Source organism: Quercus robur, chromosome 5, assembly GCF_932294415.1.
Source record: "Quercus robur chromosome 5, dhQueRobu3.1, whole genome shotgun sequence".
In the NCBI taxonomy this organism is placed as follows: domain Eukaryota; kingdom Viridiplantae; phylum Streptophyta; class Magnoliopsida; order Fagales; family Fagaceae; genus Quercus; species Quercus robur.
Window position 1 is genome coordinate 83,299,191 of NC_065538.1, and position 26,737 is coordinate 83,325,927.

Here is a 26,737-nt window from a genome sequence, read left to right on the forward strand (position 1 = left end):
ATAATTTCTTATAAAATTTTAGAAAATGTACTAGGTGTGGATATCGGCTAGTAAATAATAATTAATTTCTCTCAATAAAAAATTAATTGATCTAAGGAAAATGAAAAATGTACTACAAGTTTTACAATATAAATGTACTAAGTGTATGTTTGGCTCAAAATTAAAAAGTCAACTTATTTTATTATTCAGCTTATTTTTGCTACTATTAATAGGCCCCACTGCACTTTTTGGTACTATTCATGAGTCTCACTGTGCTATTTCAACTAACTTTTACCTTTATAATACTTTCAACAAAAATTTTCAGTTTAGCAAAATAAGCAGATCTCAAACAGACGCTAACATTGTATAAAAAAATGTGTCAAATGTACTGTCGTGAAATGTACTAAGAATGTGTGAAATGTTTTGTCGTGATTAGTAACATATTAGTTTGTAAGCATATCATAGTAAAAATTGTATTACTTGTAGCTATAGCAACATTCATTAATATACTAGAAAGTTTAACAAAATATAGAATATAATCCGGGCACAATTTTAGGCTTAAGGGCTAAACTTTAAATGTGCCTTTTTATTTTCAAATATCACTTAAATAATATTTAGTTTTTTTTTACATCAATTTAGTTAATTTTTATATATTATAACTTGCTTTATGTAAAATACATTAATCTTACATTTAATATGACTAATTCACTTGAACAATGTTAAAGATACTACAAATTTTACCGTGAAACTCTTGCAAATTAACGTGTCACCAATTTGAAAAATAAAATTGGTTCAAACATTCATTTATTATATGTTAAAGTGTCACCAATTATATACTTGCCACATTTTTTTTTTTTTTTTTTTTTTAGTAAAACACTAAAACTTGTAGCATGTTAAAAGTGTAGCATTTCTAAGACTTATGTAATAAAATTATACTAGTAATTTTACCATCACCCAATTTTATAGAGTATCAAAGTAAGTGTATCAAACAATGTTATTGAAAGTTTGAAACAGCAAAGTGATAAAAATCAAGTGGAAAACTTTATAAGCATCATAACCATTGACATTAACAATGAATATATCCAAAGGAAAGCTTAACATCAGTAAGAAAACATAAGTATATGAAATCATAACTTAAAGCAAACTCATAGCAAGATTTGAGTTCATTGAACCAGAATAATCTACACAAATACGTAGTATTTATGCGAGTTTGATTGTTTAAGAGGATCAAAAAAACTTAAAATGATTTTACTGATATGGGAACATAACTACTGCATGAGGAGAGGATCTAGGGAAATTTAACAACTTTAGAGCAACTCGTAGAGATGCGAATTTCCTGAAACACATAAGTTTTTTCCCTAAATCACACTCCCCTTATTTTGGTGGACCAAGGAAAAAACACTTGGCCTCATCACATTTTTTTCCTCTCCTCCCCCTGACCAAGCACATTGCAAAATGCTTTAAAAAAGCTAAACCAAATGGGCACTGGTTCAAGTTTCACACCCAATAAATTGACCTTAGATGGCCAATTGTGACTGGGCCTAATCTGCATCTGTGATGCCCCAATTTGATTGATTGTGTGATGTGTGTGGGTGTGTAATGAGTCTCACATCGGGTATTTACTGGGTTGAACTGGGCTTTATTAACAATTTCAAGGAGCCTCAATTGTGACTAGTTCTTTTAAGGTATAGCGCAGATGTGGCTAGCGCTTTTCCTTGGGTCGTTACATATGGTATCAGAGCCGGCCCGGTAATCCTGTGTGAGCTCAGAGACACTACCCCACAAATTGGGCCCTAACGAGGATGTTAGGGATTTAAGTGGGGGAGATTGTGATGCCCCAATTTGATTGATTGTGTGATGTGTGTGGGTGTGTAATGAGTCTCACATCGGGTATTTACTGGGTTGAACTAGGCTTTATTAACAACTTCAAGGAGCCTCAATTGTGACTAGTCCTTTTAAGGTATAGCGCAGATGTGGCTAGCGCTTTTCCTTGGGTCGTTACAGCATCCCTAATTAATTGCTTGTCTATTACCAAAAAGAATAGAAGGTAAAGAATCTCACATCACTATTCACCACTGTTGAGTTGAGAATGGAGGAAGAAAGCTCTGGTTTTATCCATAGCTTCTCTGACCGATACTATACCACCAATAATTCTGAAGAAGAAGAAGAAGAAGAAGAAGATCATCGAACCAAAAGCCGCAAACACGCACCAATCTTAGAAGAAGGTGAAGATCGAATCAGCACCTTACCTGACTCCGTCCTCCTCAGCATCCTCTCCTTCTTGCCCACCAAAGAAGCTATCAAAACAGGCGTTTTATCCAAAAGATGGGCCTATCTTTGGGCTTCCGTTTCCTCTCTCAGTTTCGAACTCGAAGAATATTACTTCGAAAGTTGTCTTGTCAAAAGCATCCACAATTTCACCCGTGCCTTTGATCCCACCAGTGCCGTAGATCCCATCGACAATTTCACCAGTGCCGTAGATCACACCCTGCTTTTACACAGGGCTCCTAAACTCACAAACTTCTCAGTTCGATTCAAGTACAGGACAAAACTAAAGGCTCGCCTCGATCTTTGGGTTTGGTTCGCCACATCTGCCAAAGTAAGCCAACTTAGTCTACATTTATCACCTCCTTATTATCTCGATTTTGATGGATACCAATTGCCTCAGCATCTCTACACCAATGAGTTTGTTTCTGAATTCAATTTTAGTTACTGCAAAGTTTTCCCTAATGGGTTATTACATTGGAGTTCACTCAAGCACTTGTGTATTGGGCAATCGGCCATGTGCGATGATGTGATAAGGGAAGTGTTAATGGGTAGTCCTAGACTTGAATCCTTGGAATTGCATGATTGTCATCTCCTCTAGGAGTGACTCTGACATCTCGGGATGTACACAAAGTAGGTACGGCCCAGAAAATGACCGTTTGTATAACTTTTTGTCCTCGGATAACCAAAACTGAGGAGCTTTCCTCCGTATTTTATCAGCTTCTATTTTCTCTTCGGGCAAGATGTCACTTTCGAGAAATTTCAATATGGGATCCATCCAACTCGACGATAGATTGATTTGATGAACCTGTCATACATCCTTTTCTGGTGGGGTGGGTGTATACAAATCTTCGACGATTATCACCCGAGGAAAACTCCGTGTTGAAGAGGTGGCAAGGGTTGCCAGGGAATTGGCATAGGTATTTTCACCTCGGGGGATATGCGACAAGACGAAAGATTCAAATTTCGTTTGCATATGCCTAACTTGACTCAAATACCCCTGCATTCTTGGATCTCGGGCTTCCAGTTCTCCTTTCACTTGGCCGACTACCAATCTTGAATCCAAGAATAATTCTGCTACCTTTCCACCCATTTTCTGGACCATACTCATTCCCATCAACAAAGCTTCGTATTCCGCTTCATTGTTAGTTGCCGAGAATCCCAACCTTAAGGATTTCTCAATGATGACCTCTTCAGGGGATATCAAAACTAGCCCCAATCCTGCCCCCCCATTGGTTTGCTGCTCCGTCCACATATACCCTCCAAGAGGAACCGCCTTGTGTGGATATTAGACCAACAGATTTTTCATCCATGTCACTTTGCTTCATGTTAGCTTCTTCTGGACACTTGGCGAACTCAGCTACCAGATCGACAAAGACTTGACCTTTCACAGAGGTTAGAGGCATATACTTGATGTTGAAAGCACCTAGAATTGTGCCCCACTTAGCAATTCTCCCAGTGTAATCTACATTTCTAAGTATGGACTTGAGAGGTAACTGAGTCAAGACAACAACAGTATGGGCCTAAAAGTAATGTGGAAGTTTGTGTGTTGCATGGACCACCGCCAAGATGGCCTTTTCCAATGATAAGTATCTCACCTTGACTTCATGAAGGGACTTACTTACGTAATAAAATGGTCTTTGGACGCCGTTGTCCTCTCGTATTAAGACAAAACTAACTGCATGAGGGGCAACTGCCAGATAAGCAAACAGCACCTCATCCACCTCAAGACTAGACATGATAGGCGGCCTGGACAGGTACTCCTTCAACTGCTGAAACGCCACAGCACACTCCTCGGTCCATTCAAATCCTTTCCACTTATGCAGTAGAAGGAAAAAAGGACGACACCTCTCGGCCGACCTGGAGATAAATTGGTTCAAAGCAGCAGTCATTCCAGTCAGTTTCTGCACTTCTTTTGAATTCCGAGGTGTTTGTAAATTGTTGATGGCCTTAATCTGATCTGGGTTCACTTCAATTCCTCTATGAGTCACCATGTATCCCAAGAACCTCCCGGAGCCTACACCAAAGGAATACTTTGAAGCATTCAAACGCAACTTATGCTTTCTCAGTATTCCAAAGATGTTCGTAAGATCTTCCACATGCTCAGACACCACTTTACTCTTCACTACCATATCATCGATATAGACTTCAATGTTTCTGCTCAGTTGCGGTTCGAACATTTTAGTCATCATCCGTTGATAGGTAAATCCTGCATTTTTCAAACCAAAAGGCATCACTTTATAATGATAGTTTCCAACAGGGGTGACAAATGCCGTCTTCTCTTGATCATCCAACGCTAGCGGTATTTGGTGGTATCCTTGAAAGGCATCCAAAAAACTCATCCGAGAATGACCAACAGTTGCATCCACCAACTGGTCTATCTTCGGCATGGGAAAAGGATCCTTGGGACAAGCCTTATTAAGATCCGTGAAGTCTACGCACACTCGCCACTTTCCTGTATTTTTCTTCACCACCACCATATTGGCTAACCATTGAGGGTAAAAAACTTCTTTGATAGCCCCAGCCCGCTTGAGCTTGGCCACCTCACTTCTGACAGCTTCGGCGTGCTCTTTCGATGGTCGACGAAGCGGCTGTCTTTTGGGAATAACAGAAGGGTTCACGTTGAGTCGATGACAAATGAAGTTCGGATCTACAGCTGGGGCTTCATATGGGCTCCATGCGAACACATCTACATTTTCTCTGAGGAATTCCAGCAATCGCTCCTTCTCTTGCAAAGGCAGCTTAGCCCCAACCTGGAAAAATCTTTCCGGATCATCAGCAAAAACTACCCTCTCCAAATCTTCACACTTTACCTCGTCAGCTGGTCCATCTAAGGGTAATGCTAGGGGTTTTAATTGCTATAATCCATTATCGGCGGTAGCCGAGGTCTCTGCCTCTGGCCGATGTTGTATAGCTGCTACCAGGCATTACCGAGCTGCAACCTGGCTTCCTACTATCTCCAATACTTGGCCCCCAGATGGGTACTTCACTTTCTGATGTAGAGTAGATGAGACTGCTCCTAGGGTGTGAAGCCAAGGTCTGTCCATAATATCCGTGTATGGAGAGAAAACATCTACAACAATGAAGTCCACCTCCACCACATCTATACCGATTTGCACATGTAGTATGATCTGTCCTTTTGGAATGACCATCATTCCCTCAAAACTCACCAGAGAGGAACTGTAGGCTGCTAAGTCCTCAGGCTTCAATCTTAGCCCCTTATACAAATCTGGGTACATTATATCAGCAGCACTACTTTGATCAATCATCACCCTTTTTACATCGTACCCACCAATTCTCAGCGTGACCACCAGAGCATCATCATAGAGCTGTATGGTTCCAACCTTGTCCTCATCCGAAAAGCCCAAAATCAGGGGGATGTCCACCCTGGCTCTTTTTGACGCTTGGCAATGATCCTCGGCCGGAGGTCGAAACACCGACAGTACCCTGGAAGGACAAGATCCAGTCCTCCCTGGGGCAGCAAAAATAACGTTTATTGTGCCGAGTCTTGAAGAAGCGTCCCCACGCATCTCTGAGCCTACTTGGCCTACCCTACCACTGGAATGATGCAAGAGTTGCTTCAATTTCCCCTCTCGGACCAGCTGCTCCAAATGGTCCCATAAATTCCTGCAATCCTCTGTCATGTGCCCATGATCCTGATGATAGTGGCAATAAAGGTTCGGGTTGCGTCTCTTAGGCTCTCCTGCCATCTTGTTTGGCCATTTAAAAAAGGGCTCATTCTTTATCTTCTCCAATACCTGCTGTACTGGCTCTCGAAACACTGCATTAACCACCTGGGTATTAGTAGAACCTGATTGCCCAACGAAGTCTTTCCGAGGTTGGTTACTATTGTAACGGTCCGACCTGAAATCCCTCATCTCCTGAGGGATTACTTTAGCCTTTCCTTTTTCCTGAAGTTGTTCTTCTTCTACTCTTCTGTACTTGTCAATCCTATCCATCAATTGGTGTACACTGGTAACAGGTTTACTAGTTAGAGATTTCCTTAAATCATGCTCAGCTGGAAGACCAACCTTGAAAGTACTTATGGCCACATCATCATGCTCTAAAAAGTTAGCTTATTTTACTATTCAGCTTATTTTTGCTACTATTAATAGGTCACACTGCACTTTTTGATACTATTCATGAGTCTCACTGTGCTATTTCAACTAACTTTTACCTTTATAATACTTTCAACAAAAATTTTCAGTTTAGCAAAATAAACAAATCTCAAAGAGACCCTTAGATTGTATAAAAAAATGTGTCAAATGTACTGTCGTGAAATGTACTAAGAATGTGTAAAATGTTTTGTCGTGATTAATAACACATCAATTTGTAAGCATATCGTAGTAAAAATTGTATTACTTGTAGCTATAGCAACATTCATTAATATACTAGAAAGTTTAACAAAATATAGAATATAATCCGGGCACAATTTTAGGCTTAAGGGCTAAACTTTAAATGTGCCTTTTTATTTTCAAATATCACTTAAATAATATTTAGTTTTTTTTTACATCAATTTAGTTAATTTTTATATATTATAACTTGCTTTATTTAAAATACATTAATCTTACATTTAATATGACTAATTCACTTGAACAATGTTAAAGATACTACAAATTTTACCGTGAAACTCTTGCAAATTAGTGCGTCACCAATTTGAAAAATAAAATTGGTTCAAACATTCATTTATTATATGTTAAAGTGTCACCAATTATATACTTGCCACATAATTTTTTTTTTTTTTAGTAAAACTTAGCTTGTAGCATGTTAAAAGTGTAGCATTTCTAAGACTTATGTAATAAAATTATACTAGTAATTTTACCATCACCCAATTTTATAGAGTATCAAAGTAAGTGTATCAAACAATGTTATTGAAAGTTTGAAACAGCAAAGTGATAAAAATCAAATGGAAAACTTTATAAGCATCATAACCATTGACATTAACAATGAATATATCCCAAGGAAAGCTTAACATCAGTAAGAAAACATAAGTATATGAAATCATAACTTAAAGCAAACTCATAGCAAGATTTGAGTTCATTGAACCAGAATAATCTACACAAATACGTAGTATTTATGCGAGTTTGATTGTTTAAGAGGATAAAAAAACTTAAAATGATTTTACTGATATGGGAACATAACTACTGCATGAGGAGAGGATCTAGGGAAATTTAACAACTTTAGAGCCACTTGTAGAGATTTAAGTGGCATATTAGATGTTGAAATTCGCATAGGCAGGGCGTTAGTGATAACCATCTTCTCCAACACATTTGCATTCGTAAGTAGAAATTGTACCAAGAAAATGAATTCCTTTGTGTGGATTCCTTCAAAATAAAAAAGCTTGATCTTGATAGACTTGAGGCATCGTAACAAAAACTTGAAATAGATCTCCTTTGATTTCCAATGGTTCACTTCATCATATCTACTTACTAGAAACTGCAAAATAAAAGTACATTAGCCCATTTTGAAGTTCACTATTAAATTATGATATCTTGTCATGTTATAATGGAGTTGACATAAGAGAAGGGAACAAAGCCAAATAAAATTTGGAATTCTTGAATCGGCTTTGGACATCTAGGATTTTTAAGAATTTATATTAGGTTTTGGAAGGAAAAAGGCCAGAAAAAAGTAAGAAAAAAGGATTATAAGGGTTTCGAATGAGAAAATGAATAGTAGGATTTGGAGATCCAATAAAAGGGAATAACTGAAACTTGGGTTGCTATGAAAAGTAACTCGTGCATAGTATTTCGCCTTTTCATGGGGTAATTGAGGCTATTTTGATGGATAGGTGATTTTGGATGGTTTAAAGGGTGATACATCAATGGGTAAAGATTGGGGCCAATACTCCTATGTACTGGACCCATAACATTTATGATACGTGTTCACTTTTGGCCACATGTCATAATCTTGACGGGACCAATGCACAAGAGCAATGGACCCAACCAAATCCTAATCAATATATGAATGCTAGGTTTCAAGTTGCTGAAAAAATTTAGAGATAAAGAAGAAACTTCTAAGTATCACACCTCCTATGAAACTTCAAACAAAGCATCACCACTTATGGAGGAAATGAAAAAGAAGATGAATAATAATAATAATAATAATTCTTGAATAGAAAGCAAACTATCCAATACCGATTCCTAGTTGAACATGGATTTTTACTACGAACCCCAACCCAAATCACTAAACTGAAATAAATCCAAAATAAGGCTCAGTAGACCATAAGAATAGCCAGTATCCAGAAACTTGAAGCTTAGAGAATTGCCTCTTGACACTTAAAAATAAATTAAATTAAATTTAAGTGAAAAAGTCTTCTCATTGTCTATGCCTGAAATCTGGGATAAAAATTTGGCCATGAATGACTTTTACTCGATACTATTACTGATGTCTTTGTTGTAAGAAGGAAGATGTATTATCAATGAGAAGGTTTTGAGTAAATAGTTCACAAAACAACCACCTCAAAGTTCAAAATATCAACAATCAACATTTACTTCCTGACCAGTTCTCAAAAAAAAAAAAAAAAAAAAACATTTACTCTCTATGTCAAGAACTCACTGGATCATTTTGACCCCATAAATAGATAGACACATTGAACTAAATTTTATATATATATAGTTCCTTTGATATGACATTCGGGAAACTGGTCCAAGAAAAACATACCTTTAACGGGGGGCGGGAGGATGGGAAGTCAAAATTCAATGTCTCCACGTAAGGCGAACTTTGAAGTAGGATTCCAATGCCAGGAAGGCTCCATTTTTCCATGCTTGTTACAATTGTTAAACATTGGCACTTTGATAATGGAGAAGGCAGATCTTGCACAGACATTATAGATACAATCTAGGTCCATCAAAGCAAGAACAAATAAGATAAAGTGAATCTAAGAACAAATAACATGGTCAATTGTAAAATACATCAGCAGAACAAATTATCTAACATGTGTTACAGAACGCTAAGTTACATAAATGTCAATATATACTTTATGCACCAAGACCTTGATTTAGAGCTGACAGATTATCATGATGAATCATTATTTGGCACTAAAACAGGTGCCCTACATCTTATCACGAAATTAAAAGTAAGTGTCTCTAACTCAAAAGTTGAATCCATGAAATTGGACCAATAATATCAGGTCCTTTAATTGTTGATTGATTGCAACTTGGATTAAAATCAAGATGCTCCATAGAAAAAAACTAACTCACAATAATATTTAATCTTGTAGTTGTGTGTGAGAGAAAAAGATAATGGGAGGAAAGAAAGAGAGAGGAATACGTTTTATTATTTTATTAGGTAGTTTATATTATTTTATGGGCAAGACTTGGCTATAATACTTAAAATTCTGCCATGTGAATTTTTCCTTATGGGATAAAAGTGTATTTTTTTTTAAAGTAACAACATGGCTCAATCTTAAGTGGGAAACCTAAGAAATAGCACCTAAAATATTGTATCTAAGTTTTGTCCTTATTTTATTGGGTTATATGTAAAAATAAAAACTGAAATGTAGGGTGAATTTTAAAATGATTTGGTAAAATAAATAAAGTAGTGTTTGAGCCTTTAATGTTGCAAAATAGGTTTTTTCTTTTTTTTTTGCATCCTCGGATGCTAGTGCACTCCAAGCCCAACTCACAATATAGAGTATGGTGATTTTCCCTTTTGGTAGTAATATAAAATATTTAAAGCGAAATCAAATAGTACAATAACTTGTCACTAAAAATACAATAGATGCTGTGCATTATTTAATTTATATAGCCAAGCAATGACACTACCAACAACGAAAGATACAACCTTAATCTCTGCAAATAGAAATCAACATTAGCAATCAAGAACAACAAAAGAAACAAAGAGAGTTATTAAAGAAAACTAACCATGAGACACCAATTGCCAACAGTGAGTTTCTTGACATGATGCACACTGTCAAGAATGTCTCTCACAATGTCTTGGTACTCCTTATAATCTTCCTCCTCCTCATAATACTCCTTATAAGTCTCGGAGTAGTAATCATCATCGAAATAACATTCACTACTCTTCCGCATGTCGAAATCGAGTTTAGCCTCAACTAATGCCGACACATCCTTTATCCGACACTTAATCTTTTCAAAATTACCCAGAATTTCCAAAGAATGGATCTTTGGAGCCACAATTTCCAATTCCAACTCACGGACATTGCCTTTCAACATATCTATCACATAGCTATCTATCACCAACTTTCTCAAACTCTCGGACACTATATCCAACCGATTAAACTCCCAACAATCATGCAATTCCAAGGATTCAAGTCTAGGACTACCCATTAACACTTCCCTTATCACATCATCGCACATGGCCGATTGCCCAATACACAAGTGCTTGAGTGAACTCCAATGTAATAACCCATTAGGGAAAACTTTGCAGTAACTAAAATTGAATTCAGAAACAAACTCATTGGTGTAGAGATGCTGAGGCAATTGGTATCCATCAAAATCGAGATAATAAGGAGGTGATAAATGTAGACTAAGTTGGCTTACTTTGGCAGATGTGGCGAACCAAACCCAAAGATCGAGGCGAGCCTTTAGTTTTGTCCTGTACTTGAATCGAACTGAGAAGTTTGTGAGTTTAGGAGCCCTGTGTAAAAGCAGGGTGTGATCTACGGCACTGGTGAAATCGTCGATGGGATCTACGGCACTGGTGGGATCAAAGGCACGGGTGAAATCGTGGATGCTTTTGACGAGACAACTTTCGGAGTAATATTCTTCGAGTTCGAAACTGAGAGAGGAAACGGAGGTCCAAAGATAGGCCCATCTTTTGGATAAAACGCCTGTTTTGATAGCTTCTTTGGTGGGCAAGAAGGAGAGGATGCTGAGGAGGACGGAGTCAGGTAAGGTGCTGATTCGATCTTTACCTTCTTCTAAGATTGGTGCGTGTTTGCGGCTTTTGGTTCGATGATCTTCTTCTTCTTCTTCTTCTTCTTCAGAATTATTGGTGGTATAGTATCGGTCAGAGAAGCTGTGGATAAAACCAGAGCTTTCTTCCTCCATTCTCAACTCAACAGTGGTGAATAGTGATGTGAGATTCTTTACCTTCTATTCTTTTTGGTAATAGACAAGCAATTAATTAGGGATGCAGATTAGGCCCAGTTACAATTGGCCATCTAAGGTCAATTGATTGGGTGTGAAACTTGAACCAGTGCCCGTTTGGTTCGGCTTTTTGAAAGCATTTTGTAATGTGCTTGGTCAGGGGGAGGGGAGGAAAAAAAAGTGGTGAGGCCTAGTGTTTTTCCCTTGGTCCACCAAAATAAGGGGAGTGTGATTTAGGGAAAAAACTTAAGTGTTCCAAAAACAATACTTCCTCCTCTCATATAAAAGGTGGGTTTCATGCATAGATCTCACCATAGGGTCCACCCCTCATATAAGAAGAGGGAGCATTGCACACCTAAAGCATGTAAGAATTACCTGTGATTTAGGCTTTGTTTGGTTACAAATGAGGGAAGAAGAGAGAAAAGAAACGAATAATAGCAAGGAAATGAAAAGAAAAGAAAATAAATCAATCATCTTGTGTATGTTTAGAAACAGGGTGAGGACTCAAAAAGAAAAAAGAAAAGAAAAGAATGTATTTCTTTTTTGTTTGTTTGGTTTGCAATAAGAAAGGAAATGAAAGGAAAATATATGTTTTTTTTACTTTTATGCCCACATAAATGTAAAAGATGTATAAAAGTTATGGACAAATATGTAACTTTATGTCATATTATATTATTTATATGAGCCCATTTTTTATAACCATTGTCTCCCTTCAAATCAATCCAATTTGAGCGGATTGCAAATATGTGGGCCTAGTGGAAATGGTTTCTTCTCTTTTATTTTTTCCATGGTAACGAAACAAAGGAAATGACTACATTTCTTCTCATTTCTCTTCTCTTTCTCTCTCCTCCAGCCTTTCCAAACACACTGTTACTTGATTAACAAAAATGCCCTCAATTGCCTTTTTTTTTTTCTTTTTTCTTTTTTAAGCTTTTGCTTCCCTATGGGCAAAGTTGGCTCTTTCATTTATTTATTTATTTTTTTTTTGCTTTCCAGGGCCATGCTGCCTCTTCCTTTTTCTTTTTCTTTTCTTTTTTTTTTTGGGCAGTGGAGGGAGGGGATGGCATGACAGTGATTTGCTTTGTTTTTGTTCTTCTTTTTTTGTGTTTCTTTTTTTTTTGTGTTTTTTTTTTTTAACTAGATGCAATTTTTTTTCTCTTGACATGATTTTTATTTTTTAATAAAATTTGGGTGATTATTTTGTTTTTTTTTTTTTTTTGCTTGTTTGTCACTTTTCTATTTTTTTAAAAGAATTTTAACTTGTGGCATTCGCTCCAGCCTCCTGATGGTAGCTCTTTATCATTAGATTAAGGCACCAATCGATTTCTGGTGTAGGCGGGAATTAAACCTTAGATCTCTATTTTAATTGGGCATATTTTTTTAACAAAGGTATATGAGTAAATTTATACAAACTCATTTTTTCCATTCTTCTACTTTTTCACTCTCAACCAAAGAAAAATTAGGGAAATTAAAATCTTTTATATCCACCCACTTTTCCATCCTCCCAACATTTTCTATCCTCCCAATTTTCCACCCCTTCAACGAACCCTTCAAATCTGCCCAATTTGGACAGATTGCAAATATGTGGGCCTAGTGAAAATGGTTTCTTCTCTTTTATTTTTTCCATGGTACCCAAACAGAGGAAAGGACTACATTTCTTCTCATTTTTCTTCTCTTTCTCTCTCCTCCAGCCTTTTCAAACACACTGTTACTTGATTAACAAAAATGCCCCCAATTGCTTTTTTTTTAAGCTTTCGCTTTACTGGACAAAGTTGGCTCTTCCATTTTCTTTTTTTCTTTTGCTTTTCCGGGGACACACTGCCTCTTTTTCTTTTGCTTTTTCTTTCTTTCTTTCTTTCTTTTTTTTGGGGGGGGGGGGGGGGGGAATGGGCATGACAATGATTTGCTTTGTTTTTATTTTCTTTTTTTTTCTTTCTTTTTTTTTTGGAGGGGAGGGGGGGGGGGGGCTGGTCATGACAATGATTTGCTTTGTGTTTCTTCTTTTCTTTTCTTTTTTGTGTTTAACAAGACGTGATTTTTTTTTTCTTGACATGATTTTTAATTTTTAATAAATTTGGGTGATTTTTTTTTTTTTTTTTCTTGTTTGTCACTTTTGTGTTTTTTTTTTTTTTGAGAGTTTAACATATGGTGTCCGCTCCTACCTCTTGATGATAACTTTTTATTATCAGACCAAAACATCAATTGGTTTTTGGTGTAGGAGGTGATTAAACCCCCAGATTTCTGTTTTAATTGGGCATCATTTTTTAACAAGTATATATGAGTAAATTTATACAAACTCATTTTTTCCATCTTTCTAATTTTCCACTCTCAACCAAACAAAAATGAGAAAAATTAAAATTTTTTCTATCATTCCACCATTTTCTATCATCTTACTTTTTCACTTTTCTAACAAAATGGACCCTAGGGCCAAAAAGTACGGTCGCGCAAATTTATGCGTTTGGTGTGCCACTATGATGCCAAAGGGTGAGGGAGGGAGGTGCTGACCTCCTATTTCTGCGCTAAGAAAAATGCTCCAAAGAATATATGTGACTGTGTGATCTGTGAAGCACTCAAGCAACTGAGCTTTTTATTATTTTTAATTTGATAAGCGTAGGAGTTAAGCCATAGGCACTCTATACAAAAACAAAACTACTCCACCCATGCATTAGTGGGTGACAAATGCTTCGTTTTTGGTTTTTTTAAACTTACAAATAAAAAATGTTCTAGGTAAGTATTTTTAAGGCTTTAGTGTGAAATTATTATTATTTTTTTTTATGAAAATAAATTTCCATTCACATTAAGAATTTTATAGTTTAAAGTGTAAAATTAAAGATTAGAAAATTTTAATCTAGAAAATAAGAATTTATGAATTTAGAACCATAATAACTGCGACATAAACTATTATATCAATAATTTATTATCATTATTATTATGGGGAAACCATAATATGAAATAATTCCCTTATAAATATATTGTCCTTTTTGATAATTTACTCCTCAAATCACAATTTTTATAAATACTAACCAAACACTCATCTTTTAAAAAATAAAATAAAAAATAAAAAATAAAAAAGATTTTATCAAACAATCTACTTTTTCAAAAATCTCAATTTCATACTGCACTTTTTAAAACCATCATTTTTTTTAAAAGTTCAATTTCAAAAAGTTAAAACAAACTCACCTTAGACAACCAACTAACCAAGTCACCTTCTTCCTTTTTTTTTTTTTTTTTTTTTTTAATAAAGAAACCAACACACAAAAGTAACCTTCTTTTAAGCAAGGTTTTCAAACCCGGACCGTTCATTGAACCGTAAAAAGGAGAGGTTTAAGGTTTTTGAGGTCGAAACGGGGTCGAACCGTGATGACGTCATAATTAATTTAATAATTAATTAAAGCCTAAATATAGATATTAAATTTATAAAACTAGCAAAATTGACAATATATCTATATATGTGAGGGAAATTTAATGATTTTCAAGCATATATTTAATAATTAAATAAGAAAGTTAATAAAATAAAATAATAACCATGAAAACATTAAAATTTATGATTAATTTTTGAAGTAAATTTGAATATCTTTGAAGGATTTTAATTATAATTTTTTTTATTCCTTGTAAGAGATGGATAATTTAATTAAGTAGAATAAAATTGTAAAAAAAAAAAAAAGTTGCTAGGGGTTGGACCTTACAGTTCTCACCGGTTCGTGCGGTCCAACCCCGGTTTTAGCGGTTCACAGAATTAACAAAAAATTCGGTTCTTTAGGCTTAAAAAACAGGTTTTCATCCCAGTTTCCAGTTTTCACGGTCCAACCTCCAGGTCCGGTCCGGTTCTGAAAACTATGCTTTTAAGCAAGGGACGTAACTAAAAGCTTAGTGCATAATAATTAATTTATCTCAATAAAATAAATTAATTAATCAATAATCCATGTAATGACAGTAATGAATAAGAAAATTTAACAAAATATAATTTTTTTTTTAAATTTTTGCAAATTGGAAATTTAATTATTATGATAATTATTAATATGTATTTGTTATGATTGTGTTTTATATATGCAAAACAATCCATTTATCATTTGAAGATTTGCCAAGATTCTAATGGAATATTGAACTATCTATATTATCTATAAGAGGATTCCTCTTTTTGGACTGGACTTTTATGAAATTTAAAAATAGCCTCATTAATGAAGAATAACTTCTCTTAGAAATAAGGTTCTAAATGTCAAATAACAAATTTCATTTTGAATTAAAATAGAGAACTCCTAAAATTTAGGATTTTTTTTTCGTTCATCTTTTTATTCCCTAAAATTTAGCATTTTTTATTCCTTTTTCATCCAATAAAAGTAAAACACCCCCAATTTAATAAATAAAAAATAAAAAACTAAGAGAACTCCTAAAGTTTAGCCTTCTTTCCCCTCACGTTCATCTTATTTTTCCTACCCAAACTTTTCTCCATATCACTATACCACTTTCAAACACACATTCAAAAAAGAAATTATAGTTAGCACTTATCTATAAAATTCATCCTTTTTATTTGTTTGAAAAATAAAAAATATATTTCCAAATTATAATAGATGCAAATTATTAATCTTTACCGAAAAAAAAAAAAAAAAAAAAAAGAGCATCTGAGCACACGCAATGCGCATGCTTAGAGGCTAGTATAAAATATAATATATACTTAACTTAAAGAGTTAGGTTCAAGTTACACCTAGTGTAACTCTAAGTAGTATTGTTACACCACCCAATAAATTGTTATTAAATTCATATTTTAAGAATCCCACCGTGGAATTACATGTTCTATATGTGCTTAATATGCATGCTAATTTTTATGTCAATCGGATCTTATTTACTATGTGATCCATAAACTCATCTTTTATGTATTATTTTAAATTACAAAAACTTGAATTTAAACAATTGATTGATAACATGACTATTGATCTTTGATCACCGTGAATTTTTGCAAGCATAGAGAGTATATGAATATAATGTAATCCAATGGTAGATTTGTCAAAATTCGCATCTAATAATAAGTTTTAAGTGGTGTAATATCGCTTAGAGTTACACCAAGTGCAACTTGAACCCAACTCTAACTTAAAATAAGGATATGTAAAATTGTGAAGCTTATGTTCCAAATTTCATGATGTTAACCAAAAATCAAATGTGCTCAATTTTAAATAAAATATAGATAAGTCTAAAGATAACATATGGATAATATCTATCCCTAAAGTCCTAAACCTAATTCCAATTTTGTAACTCAACTAGTTGGTACCGTCTGATGTTACAATAGAGACATGGAAGATTCATATCCCCCACCCCAAATATTAATTTATCAAAAACTCCAATCTATTATTGTAAAAGGGTATATAAATGAGATTGAAAGAAAGGAAAAGAATTTTTTTTTTTTTTTTTTGGAGGCTATTACATTTTATATAATCTTATGAAAAATACTAGGAGTAATATTGCAAAATTTATTGTGTACAAGCCCTGCAAACTTATATCTCAACTTGTGAACATGTGTGTGTTATATATAAATTAAAACTTTTTTTATTATTATGTTGTTAATGTGATACTAATCACATCTACTATGGTGTCAATTTATACGTATTTTGTAGAAAAAGGGAAACAAAAGATATTGGAAATCTTTGGTGGTGATATTAAAAGTATGAAAGAGCAAAGTGATTAAAATCAAATCAAAAAATTTATAAGCAACATAACCATTGATATTAAGCATGAATATAGCCTAAAGCAAGTTTAACATCACAACGCAAACATAAGTACATGAAATCGGAAGCTAAAGCAATTTATAGCAAGATTTTAGTTCATTGAACCAAACTAATCTGCATAACTACAATGTATTATGAGAATTTGATCATTTAAGAGGATCGAACAACTTAAAATGATTTTACTCATATGGGAATATAACCACTGCATGAGGAGAAAATCTAGGGAAGCTTAACAACTTTTGAGCCACTTGTAGAAATTCACGTAGCATATTACAAGTTTGATTTTGCATAACCCGTGGTTTAGTGATAACCATCTTCTCTAGTACCTTTGCATTCTTAAGTAGAAATTGAACCATTAAATGAATACTTCATTTGTGTGGAAAAATTCTCCAAAACCAAAGACCTCGAGTCTTGAGGTGTCGTAGCAAACTCTTGAAACAGATCACCTTTGATTTCCTATGTGTCACTTCATCATAACTTCTTTCTAGATACTGCAATATAAAAGTCACATTAGCCCATTTTGAAGTTTAGTTTTAAATTATGATATTTTTTCATATTATAATGGAGTTGATGTAGGAGAAGGGAACAAAGCCAAATCAAATTTGGAATTCCTAATTCAACTTAGGACATCTTGGATTTTAAGAAATCAGATTTGGAATTCCTAAGTCAGCTTTGGAAATCTTGGATTTTGAGGATTTAAGATTAGGGTCTGGAAGGAAAAAGGCTGGAAAATAGTAAGAAATAAGGATTATAAGGGTTTCTAATGAGAAAATGAATAATAGGATGAATGCAGTTTTGGCCACATGTCATGATTTTGACAGGTTTAGTGCATAGGAGCAATGGACCTAAGCTAAGTCCTAATCAATGTATGAATGCTAGGTTTCAAGTTGCTGAAAAAAATTTAAAGATAAAGAAGAAACTCCTGCACAAATGACCAATACCTATTGCTAGTGGAACATTATGAACTTTTTTTTGACAAAGCCCAAACTAAATCACTAAACAACAATAAAACCAATATAAGACTTAATGGACAATTAGAATAGCCAATGTCCAAACACTAAAAACTTACAGAATTGCCTCTAACACTTAAAAACTAAATAGAATTAAAATTAAAGTGAAGTTGGCTTCTTGTTACCAGGGGCCAGAAATTCTAGATAGTAACCTTGGCAATAAATGACCTCTTATTCAAACAAACAAATTTCCAAAAGTCTATTACTGACTTCTTTGTTGTTAAAAGAAAGAGGCCAAAATGGCCAAATACCACAAATTTTTGAAATATTTTGTAAAAAAACACTGTTTCGGAACTATATAGGGAAGTACCACTTTTTATGGAACTCGAGTTTCTTAAACTCGAGTTCCTAGGAGTTTTGCCACCATGGCACTGCTGAGGTGGAAATTGTGCCATTAAAAAAAATTATGTGGTACTCGAGCATGGTAAACTCGAGTACCATGCAACACAATACTCGAGTATACCAGGCTCGAGTACCATTTTATAACAAAATGCTGTTTTTTATTTATTTCTAAGGTACTCGAGCTCAACAAGCTCGAGTTCCTTATAACTTTTTTTTTTTTTTTTTTTTGGGGGGGGATTATTGACAAATAAACATAAACATAAAAATAAGTAGCTTTTTTTTATGTTTTTATTTATTTAAATAGAAGCATTGTAAAATATAGAGATTTTAATTTCAAAATATGAATTTAATTTCTACATTAAGTAAAACTGTTCACCAGAGAACGATTTAACTAACATGTTTACATAACACTAATTAACATAAATATCAATATATCCTATTTGCAGACAATGAAATAAAAGAGGCATTTTGGGAATCTTGATTTAGAGTTCGACAAATTATCATGACGAATCATTATTTAACACTAAAACCAATGCTCTACATCTCATCATGAAATTGAAAGCAGGTGTATATAACTTATTAGTTCCACTCACGAAATTGGACCAATATTGTTATGTCCTTTTTTTTTTTTTTTTCTTTTTTCATTTTTGGAGAGATACTGTTATGTCCTTTAATTATTGATTGACTACAATTTGTATTAAAATCAAGATGCTCAGCAGAAAAATCCCAAATCACAACAACAACAACAACTAAACCATAATCTCAAATTTTTAGGGTCGGCTAAGCCCAACTCACAATAGAGAGTATGGTAATTGTAAGGTTGAATTTTTGAACCATGTGTTGGCTTTATTCCTTACTAAATTTGCTTGTAATTCAGCAATTAGATACCTTGCATTTAGATGGGAATCATGTAAGGGTTGTGTGTGAGAGAGTGTGAAGAATTCAAGTGTGTGTGCATCCAAGAGCATTCTTGCGACTAGAACTCGCGAGTGACTCGTGACTGATGACTCGCCAAAATGCCACACGTGTGAAGCATGCAAGAGGCTTAGGGGTCACGACAGTTGGAGCACTATAGGACAAAAAATGATAGTTTAGCCAGTTAGTTATTTCGCGACTGGAACTCTCAACTTGTCCTAGTCACGAGTGAGTCACCAGAATCCCTTGTTTTGCAAAAAAATGACTTTTCACATTCCTCACATACCCTACTATAAATACCCTTATAGCCACAAAATGTAAAGAGTTTCTAGAAAGAATTTTGAGAGATAAATAGAGAAAAACAAGATTGACTCATCCACAATCTTAGACATTTGATTCTCCAAATTCCTCTACTCTCACCCTCTCCATTGACATACCCTTGAGAGGACCTTTAGCCAAATCCTTATCTCACCATATCCATATCAGTGAGAAGGTTATTTGGTGCTTGGGAAGCAGTTCAGAGAGGACCAATTCATTTGGTTGATGCAATGGGCTTATTGCGAGATCCGGAAAGCTAGAGAAGACACGGTTAGGCTTAACCTTGTTGGAGCAAGAAGCTTGGAGGGCTTAAGTGCAACGGGTAGATTAGGTTTGGAGGGTCTATTACTATTCATGTATCCCAACTGATTTTCTGGTAGATCATTTTACCGCTTGGAGGACGGCGGATAGATTTTTCGCCGAATTCTTCGATTTTCTCTTCGATAACACGTGCTAGTGTTATTTTTGTGTTTTCATCTCTCTAACCCTTACTCTTGCCTTTTAATTACTGCTGTGGATGTGATTAATTATGGTTTAGAGTAGTTTATTTATTTGGGTATAGCTTGTACTTATCATTCTGCACATTTATTGTTTGAGTATAAGCTTGTATTGGTTATTTTAAAATTGGGGGTCTAAACATTCACTAGTGTTTTATACACCAAGTGAACTTTCAGTAATTTTCCAATACTCTTGTAAATCAAAGAGTACTAGCTTTTTACCCCCCCCCCCCCCCCCCACCCCCCCCAAAAAAAGAAAAATAAAAAGGAGAGTACTAGCAAAGCAATGAGAGACTACCAACTGTAAAACATGGGCAGAGCTGTTATTGGACTAGGGTTTGTTCAAAAAAATTACACTTTGTCCCCCCCTTAATAATGCCATCAATTTTTTTGAGAGTAATATTATAGCCACAAACATTTTTACAACGTTTATACAAACTATTGAGGTAGCAAATTCTTATTGGTTCATACACTTGCATCATTTTTTACTTATCAATAATCACTCACCACATTAGCAATTTGTAAAAATTTTGTAGTTTTAGCATTTTTCACCTTTTAAAGAATATAAAAAATTAATAGATTAAATCTAAAACAAAATATACAAGCCCAAAAAAATTAGTTCAACAACAAAAATTACCAATTATAAAAATAAAAAAATTAAGTCCAATTAATTTATTTTACCTAAAACAAACAACTTGGCCATTTAAAAAATTTTAAGCAAAAATCCTTAGTAATAAAACAGTAGACTCAAATGTTGGAGACGCCGTACACAGCTAGCAATAGAATTTCCCCCCCTAACTCCAAGTCCTGGCTCCATCCCTGTGTAAAAACATACATTCTTGATACATTCATGTCTCTGCAACATTAGCAATCAAGAAAAACATGGAAGTGAAACAACGAAAAAATATGATAAAGGGAGTAATCAAGAAAAACTAACCATGAGACACCATTTACCAGCAAGAAGTTTCTTGACTTTATGCAGACTCTCAAAAATTTCTCTCACAATGTTCTCACAGGCCTCAAAAAGATCCTCCTCATCTTCATGGTCAAAGTCAATCGGTATTTCTAAATCGACCTTAACCTCGATCTTTGGAGCAACAATTCCCAATTCCAACAGGTCATCCCACTCTGGCTCTCTGTAATAAGAATCTATCACCAATTTTTTCAAACTCTCAAACACTATATCCAGCCTATAAAAATCAGAACAATCATGCAATTCCAAGCATTCAAGTCTAGGACTACCCATTAGCACTTTATTTATCAAATCGTCGGACAAGGACGCGCACCCAAAATACAAGTGCTTAAGTGAACTCTATTAACCCTTTAGGCTTAATTTTGCAGTAAATAAAATCCAATTCAGAAACGAACTCATTGGCATAGAGATGCTGAGGCAATTTGTATCTACAAGATGATGAACGTAAACTAAGTTGGTCTACCTTGGCAGTTGTGGCGAAACGAACCCAAAGATCGACGCGAGGCTTTAGCTCTGGCTCGTACTCGAATAGGACAGCGAAATTTGTGAGTTTGGGAGCCCTGTGTAGTGTAGCAGCAGGGTATCATCCACGGCAGTGGCGAAAATAGCTGTATTTTCAAAGGAAGTATTTGTGGAACTGAGAGAAGGAACGGAGGTCCAAAGATAGGCCCATCGGCCATCATTTGGTTCCATGATCATCGCTTGATTCTTCTTTCTTTCTTCTTCTTCCCCAGGCGAATAAGGGACGTCGTATTCTCTGGAAGTTGAACCATTGCTTCTTTTAGTTCTTACTTCTTGCCTTCTAATCTTTAATTTAAAATGCATGAGGTGTGGGACTTTTCTTTAGAAATCTCTCGCATTTAAAGATAATAACTCGTTGTTTACTAAATAGTCACAAATTAAAAGATAACGACTCTTTGTATTTTTTGGTTCATCGTTTTAAGATTAAACATCAATTAATAGATAATAATAACTCTTTCTTTCTCTTTTTTGTTCATAGTTTTGTGACTTTTCCTCTTTTTTTCTCACTAAACTAAACAACAATTTGATTTTATTCTGTTGAGCATTCTCATCAAAGGTGTTAAAAATGCTAAATGCCATTTGGCATTTTTAATACCTCAAATCATAAAAACATACCTACAATAAAGATGCTAAATGCTAAATATTTTAGCATTCAACTACAGTGAGCTGTTATACCAAAAGGGGGTAAGTTACAAGTACAGGGGTTCAGGTGACTGGGCTCTGAACTAAAATGCAGAAATGTACAAATAAAAGGCCGATTGAGGCCATCTGGTTACCAGTGTAAACACTGACTGGGGTGTTACAAATGCAAACTAGGGTTGCCATCTGATTACAAGATTAAGGGTTGTAAAGAAGAGGCTGATTTCTGAGGAAAATAAGACCTATTCAGGCTTAATTGAACCTGCCGAAGAATGAGACTGAGGGTTCCTTATATAGACTGGAAGAAGCCTTGGATTCTTCAGGAGATTGCTGAAATTATGGAGAGTAAAATGCATTTACTGGGGTGAAAACCTTTTCCGCTGAAAGCGAATAGTAATTTCTGATTATTGTGTCGGGCACTGTAGCATTGCTTTTCTGGAATACTGTTCATTGCACAGTGACTGGTGCTGTGGATGAATAGTGATCTGTCTGGAATCCTGCTGAGTGTGGGTACTGTTCATGCATAGTGACTGGTGCTATACTTGAATAGTAACCGGAGCTAAAAACTGTTCTGAATGGTGACTGGTGCTATCCAAAATGATTTAATCACTGTCTAAAATGTAGCCATCATACGGATCTTAGGAATCCTGGAATAATGGGTTGTTTGGATAGTGACTTACTGAAGCTTCTGAAGAGGCAGGAGAGTTCTTTTCTTCTGACTCTAATTGTTCTGACTGGAGGAGCAATTGCTGAGCAAGATCTTTTAGTTGCTTGCTAGATTTTCCGGTGATCTGGACGGAGTCTAGGCTAGACTAAGACCTTGTATTGTGAGCAATGGCTCTCTGAATTGGAAGTTTATTCTATGCTGGCAGCATTAGATGGATACCCATCATAAGGATCCCAAGGTGGGTTATAGTCACAACCATGGTCACGCCACTTAGCAAACTGGTTGCAGAAACCACAGTATAAAACTACTTCATAATATGGGTCCTTCTTTGTGAAACGCCTGGAATTCCGATTATTGATTCTCTAGAGGTTGATAGCTTCAGAATAGGGCCTACAAGTGAATACTGAAATTCAGCCAGTATTACCAATAAAATGGTAATTAGTCCAGAGTTCACTAGTAACATCGAGAATTTCATTATTGAAGTAATTCCTCCAACAATCTGCAAGAGCATATGGATCTCTGTGAGATAGGTAGGAATCTCCTTCATACCAGGGGCCATTGTGGGTATATCCATTAATAAGGACAAGGTGGTGAGCAGGCTAAACAGTCATCCAAATGTTATTGTCCCACTGTGGGAGGGTGCTCCAACATCTGATAGAGACGAATGGACTGTTTATTTTTGTGACCACCTGTTGAATGATCTGGGGGAACTGGCTGATCTGATTATGGCTGGTTAATTTGATGAGTCTGATAAAGCCATATTCAAACATTCTTGAAAGCCAGCTCGGGTCTCTGTCCTCATCATCTGTCCCATCTTCATAATTAACTATGAGACCAAGAAAAAGATGTTTCTTTTCATAAATTTTGAGACTGCTCCCAAAGTAATCTTCCCACTTTGTTAGGACAAAGACATCGTTTATATCGTCTGAATCCTCACCAAAAACTGGGAAATGAGTGGTGACCAATAATTTGAAATGCTCGAACCATTGCTCATATGATTCAAACATAGCCTTGCTTTCCAAAATACGAACTTGTATATCAGTAGGCAAGTTGGCAACAACACTTCTTAGAGTAGCTTGAGTCTTAAGACTAAGCCTTGCATAATTAGTACCCATGATAGTCATTCTATCCATTGAATGGATATCCTCTTTGCCAAAGAGTTGACTAGTGAGAACTGCATTTCCTGCCTCAAGGTTTACTAGGTAAATTTCTAGTGCTTTGAGGGTTCTTTGGAAAAGTTCATGGTGACTTCTGGTATAGGCTCTTTGAAGGTTATCAAGGAGGATTTTGATGGAGGGTGGTAAATCTGAGTACACTCTAGTACTGAACTGTAAAGTCCTAGATAAAACTTCTTGTAAAGTGATAGCCATTGTACCATTGGAATATGTTACTTTAGCTGGGGCAAATTCTTGAAAGGATGTTGCTTTTCTGGGTTCTGATCCAGAAGAAGCGCCTTCATGCATTTTAAAAGACTATCCCATTGATGGTAGTCTTTCTTCTTGAGAATAGCCCTGTATAGGTGTTTTTCCTTTGTTTTTTGAAGAAGCCATTTTCCACTCACCGGTGGGGCTAGTCTTTTGAATTATTTGCTTTTCTTCTTGCCAAGACATGTTTAGAAAGGCAAAATGAACTTTCCATGGATTTTGAAAGATGCATTTATTAAAAACATGAGATGATAAGAAACAAATATTTTTATGATGAATATGTTGTGATGAATTTTGGGAATGCTCTGGGCTAAAAAGATCAACAACTGAAGAAAAGGTGGTGGATGCAAAAGAATCAAGGTTCTAGGCTTGATTGTAATTTTTTGAGATTTTGGTAGTTAGAAGGTTTAAGGTTTTGGAGACAGAAGGACAAATGTGGTTTTGAAACATGTGTTGTCCTGACACACATGGGCTTTGGGGATCTTGTATTCAATCTGCATTTTTTCGCCACTTGCAGAAGTTAATCTTTCCCTAGTTTTTTTGAAGTACTTGGAGGGAATGATTCCTTCTTGGATGCAATTGAAATCAGCACCTGAATCCATTAAGGCTATAACCTCAAATTCAAAATCTTTGCTAATAACGATTCTGACTTTGGAATGCCATTTTTGGAAGTTGATCCTATTGATGGTTTCAAGGAACTTTTGACTGGATTTTTCTTGAACTATTTTTGCCTTAGGTTTCATTGTTTCACCAGCTTCTTCATCAGAAAGGTTCTGAAATGAGGTTCCTTCCTCATTACCTTGATGAAAAGCATTTTCCAAATGTTTCAATCTCTAATTGTGGTTAACCTTAAGAATGGCTAAGTTTTCTCTAAGGGATTGAACTTCAGACTTGGTCTCATTGATTTCTTTTTGAAGGTTGTTAACAGTAATTTCCTTTTTGGATTTAGTATTTTTGACATCAGGATCAACTTTAGGTATCTGAAACTTTGGTTCTGATGTACTAACTAAATCTTCATGGGGTTTACTAACAACGGTGTCGGTAAGAATTCTAGTCTTACTGTCACATTTTGTTCTGAAATGTCCTCTTTTTCCACATCTGAAACATTTACTTGATGCTTTTGGTGTGGATGGCTATCCATTCTTATAGAGACTATTAGCATTTTTGAGCTTCTGCTTTCTATAATACTTGGAGGCTATTCTTTTCCTATGGAATATCTCAGAGGATTCCTTTCCTCTATATTTGGATATCCTTTTGGGAGGGATAGTTTGGGGTTTCAAACCTTGAAACCTATTTTCTAGATGTTCTATCTCTTTTTCACTTTCTGAGGAGGTTCTACTAGAAGTGCTAGAGGCTGTGCAGGCATTTAAGACAATAAGCCTGCTAGATGAAGTGGTGTCTGGTGAAGGGGTGACTGGTTCCTTCTTCACTAGTTCTTCCAGTTTTTGTGCAACAACTTCTAAGGCTGTTTGGTCCTTAGATTTAAGATTGGTTTGCCTAGTAGTAGAGAGCTTGACTAAAGGCTTTTCTAGGGCTGGAATAGGCTTGCTAGGGTTTCTTGGCTGGAGGACAACCTTGTTTTCAACCTTTTCTTCCATCCTATCAAGCTGTTTTCCTATGACATGTAGGCATTGGTTGGTGTAGTTGTTTTGTGCTATGACCTTGCTGACTATGGCTTCCTCACTGGTAGGATGCTGGAAAGGTGAAGCAACTACATCGGTTTTCTTATGTTTGAAGGTTAACTTTTCCAAGGGTGGGTGACTGGACCGAACAACTTCCTTGGTTTCTTCCTTCGTCCAATTGGTTTTGGTAACAACACAAGACTTTTTGTGCCATTCAAAATGGTTCTCAAAGTATTCAAAGAAAGGGACATTGCTAGATATCTCCTTCATGAATATTTTCCATTTTTCCAAAACTTCTTTCTTTTGTTCAAGGGTATGGTTGGCTTTATAGGCTTCTCTTTTGACTCTATTCTTTTCTAGGTCAAATTCTTTGCCTAAGGCTACTAGGTCAGGGGTGAACTCTTTCTTGATGACCATGAGACCTTTGTAAGGGTTAACTGGTGGTTCATCTTCAGGTTCTTCGGGTGCTTCCATATCTGTATGGGATGGAGATGGGGTTTTGCGACTGTTGCTGTCTTCCTGATCAACAACTGAGTCTTGTTTGGTTGTGTAGCAAGGGGTACTAACCTGGGAGTGGGTCTTGACTCCTTGAAGTTCTAGACCTAAGTCTCTCCTAGACTTGGGGAAAGGTGCAAGAGGTCTGGATAAGCTACACTGGGATGCAAGTCTATCTCTAATTGGGATAGGTGGCTACCTACTAGGTTGGGGTAGATCTATTGGAGATCTAAACCGGGGATCATCATAGTGTAGATCAATTGGGGATCTAAACCTAGACTGGTCAAAACTTAGTCTAACCA

The 26,737-nt window shown here is 35.5% G+C and overlaps 2 protein-coding genes across 8 annotated transcripts in view; both read right to left on the minus strand.

The window, feature by feature from the left end:
- Positions 1-1,003: 1,003 nt before the first annotated feature.
- Positions 1,004-26,737, minus strand: part of LOC126727427 (F-box protein At5g03100-like) — a 51,164-nt gene continuing 25,430 nt past the window's right edge. Inside the window, exons 1-4 of one of the 7 annotated variants that reach the window (XM_050433097.1) lie at positions 10,107-11,521; positions 8,905-9,081; positions 7,355-7,680; positions 1,004-1,215 (exon numbers count right to left, since the gene is read on the minus strand). In XM_050433097.1, the coding sequence (XP_050289054.1) occupies positions 7,366-7,680; positions 8,905-9,081; positions 10,107-11,255 (1,641 nt within the window). In that variant the 5' untranslated portion in view covers positions 11,256-11,521 and the 3' untranslated portion in view covers positions 1,004-1,215; positions 7,355-7,365. Of the gene's footprint in view, positions 1,216-7,140; positions 7,681-8,904; positions 9,082-10,106; positions 11,529-26,737 lie in introns of those variants that run through there. The other 6 variants (XM_050433099.1, XM_050433100.1, XM_050433096.1 and 3 more) reach the window with 6 other exon arrangements.
- LOC126728843 (uncharacterized) lies at positions 5,172-5,954 on the minus strand. Its single transcript, XM_050434605.1, has one exon. The coding sequence runs from the start codon at positions 5,952-5,954 to the stop codon at positions 5,172-5,174; it is 783 nt and encodes a 260-aa protein (XP_050290562.1).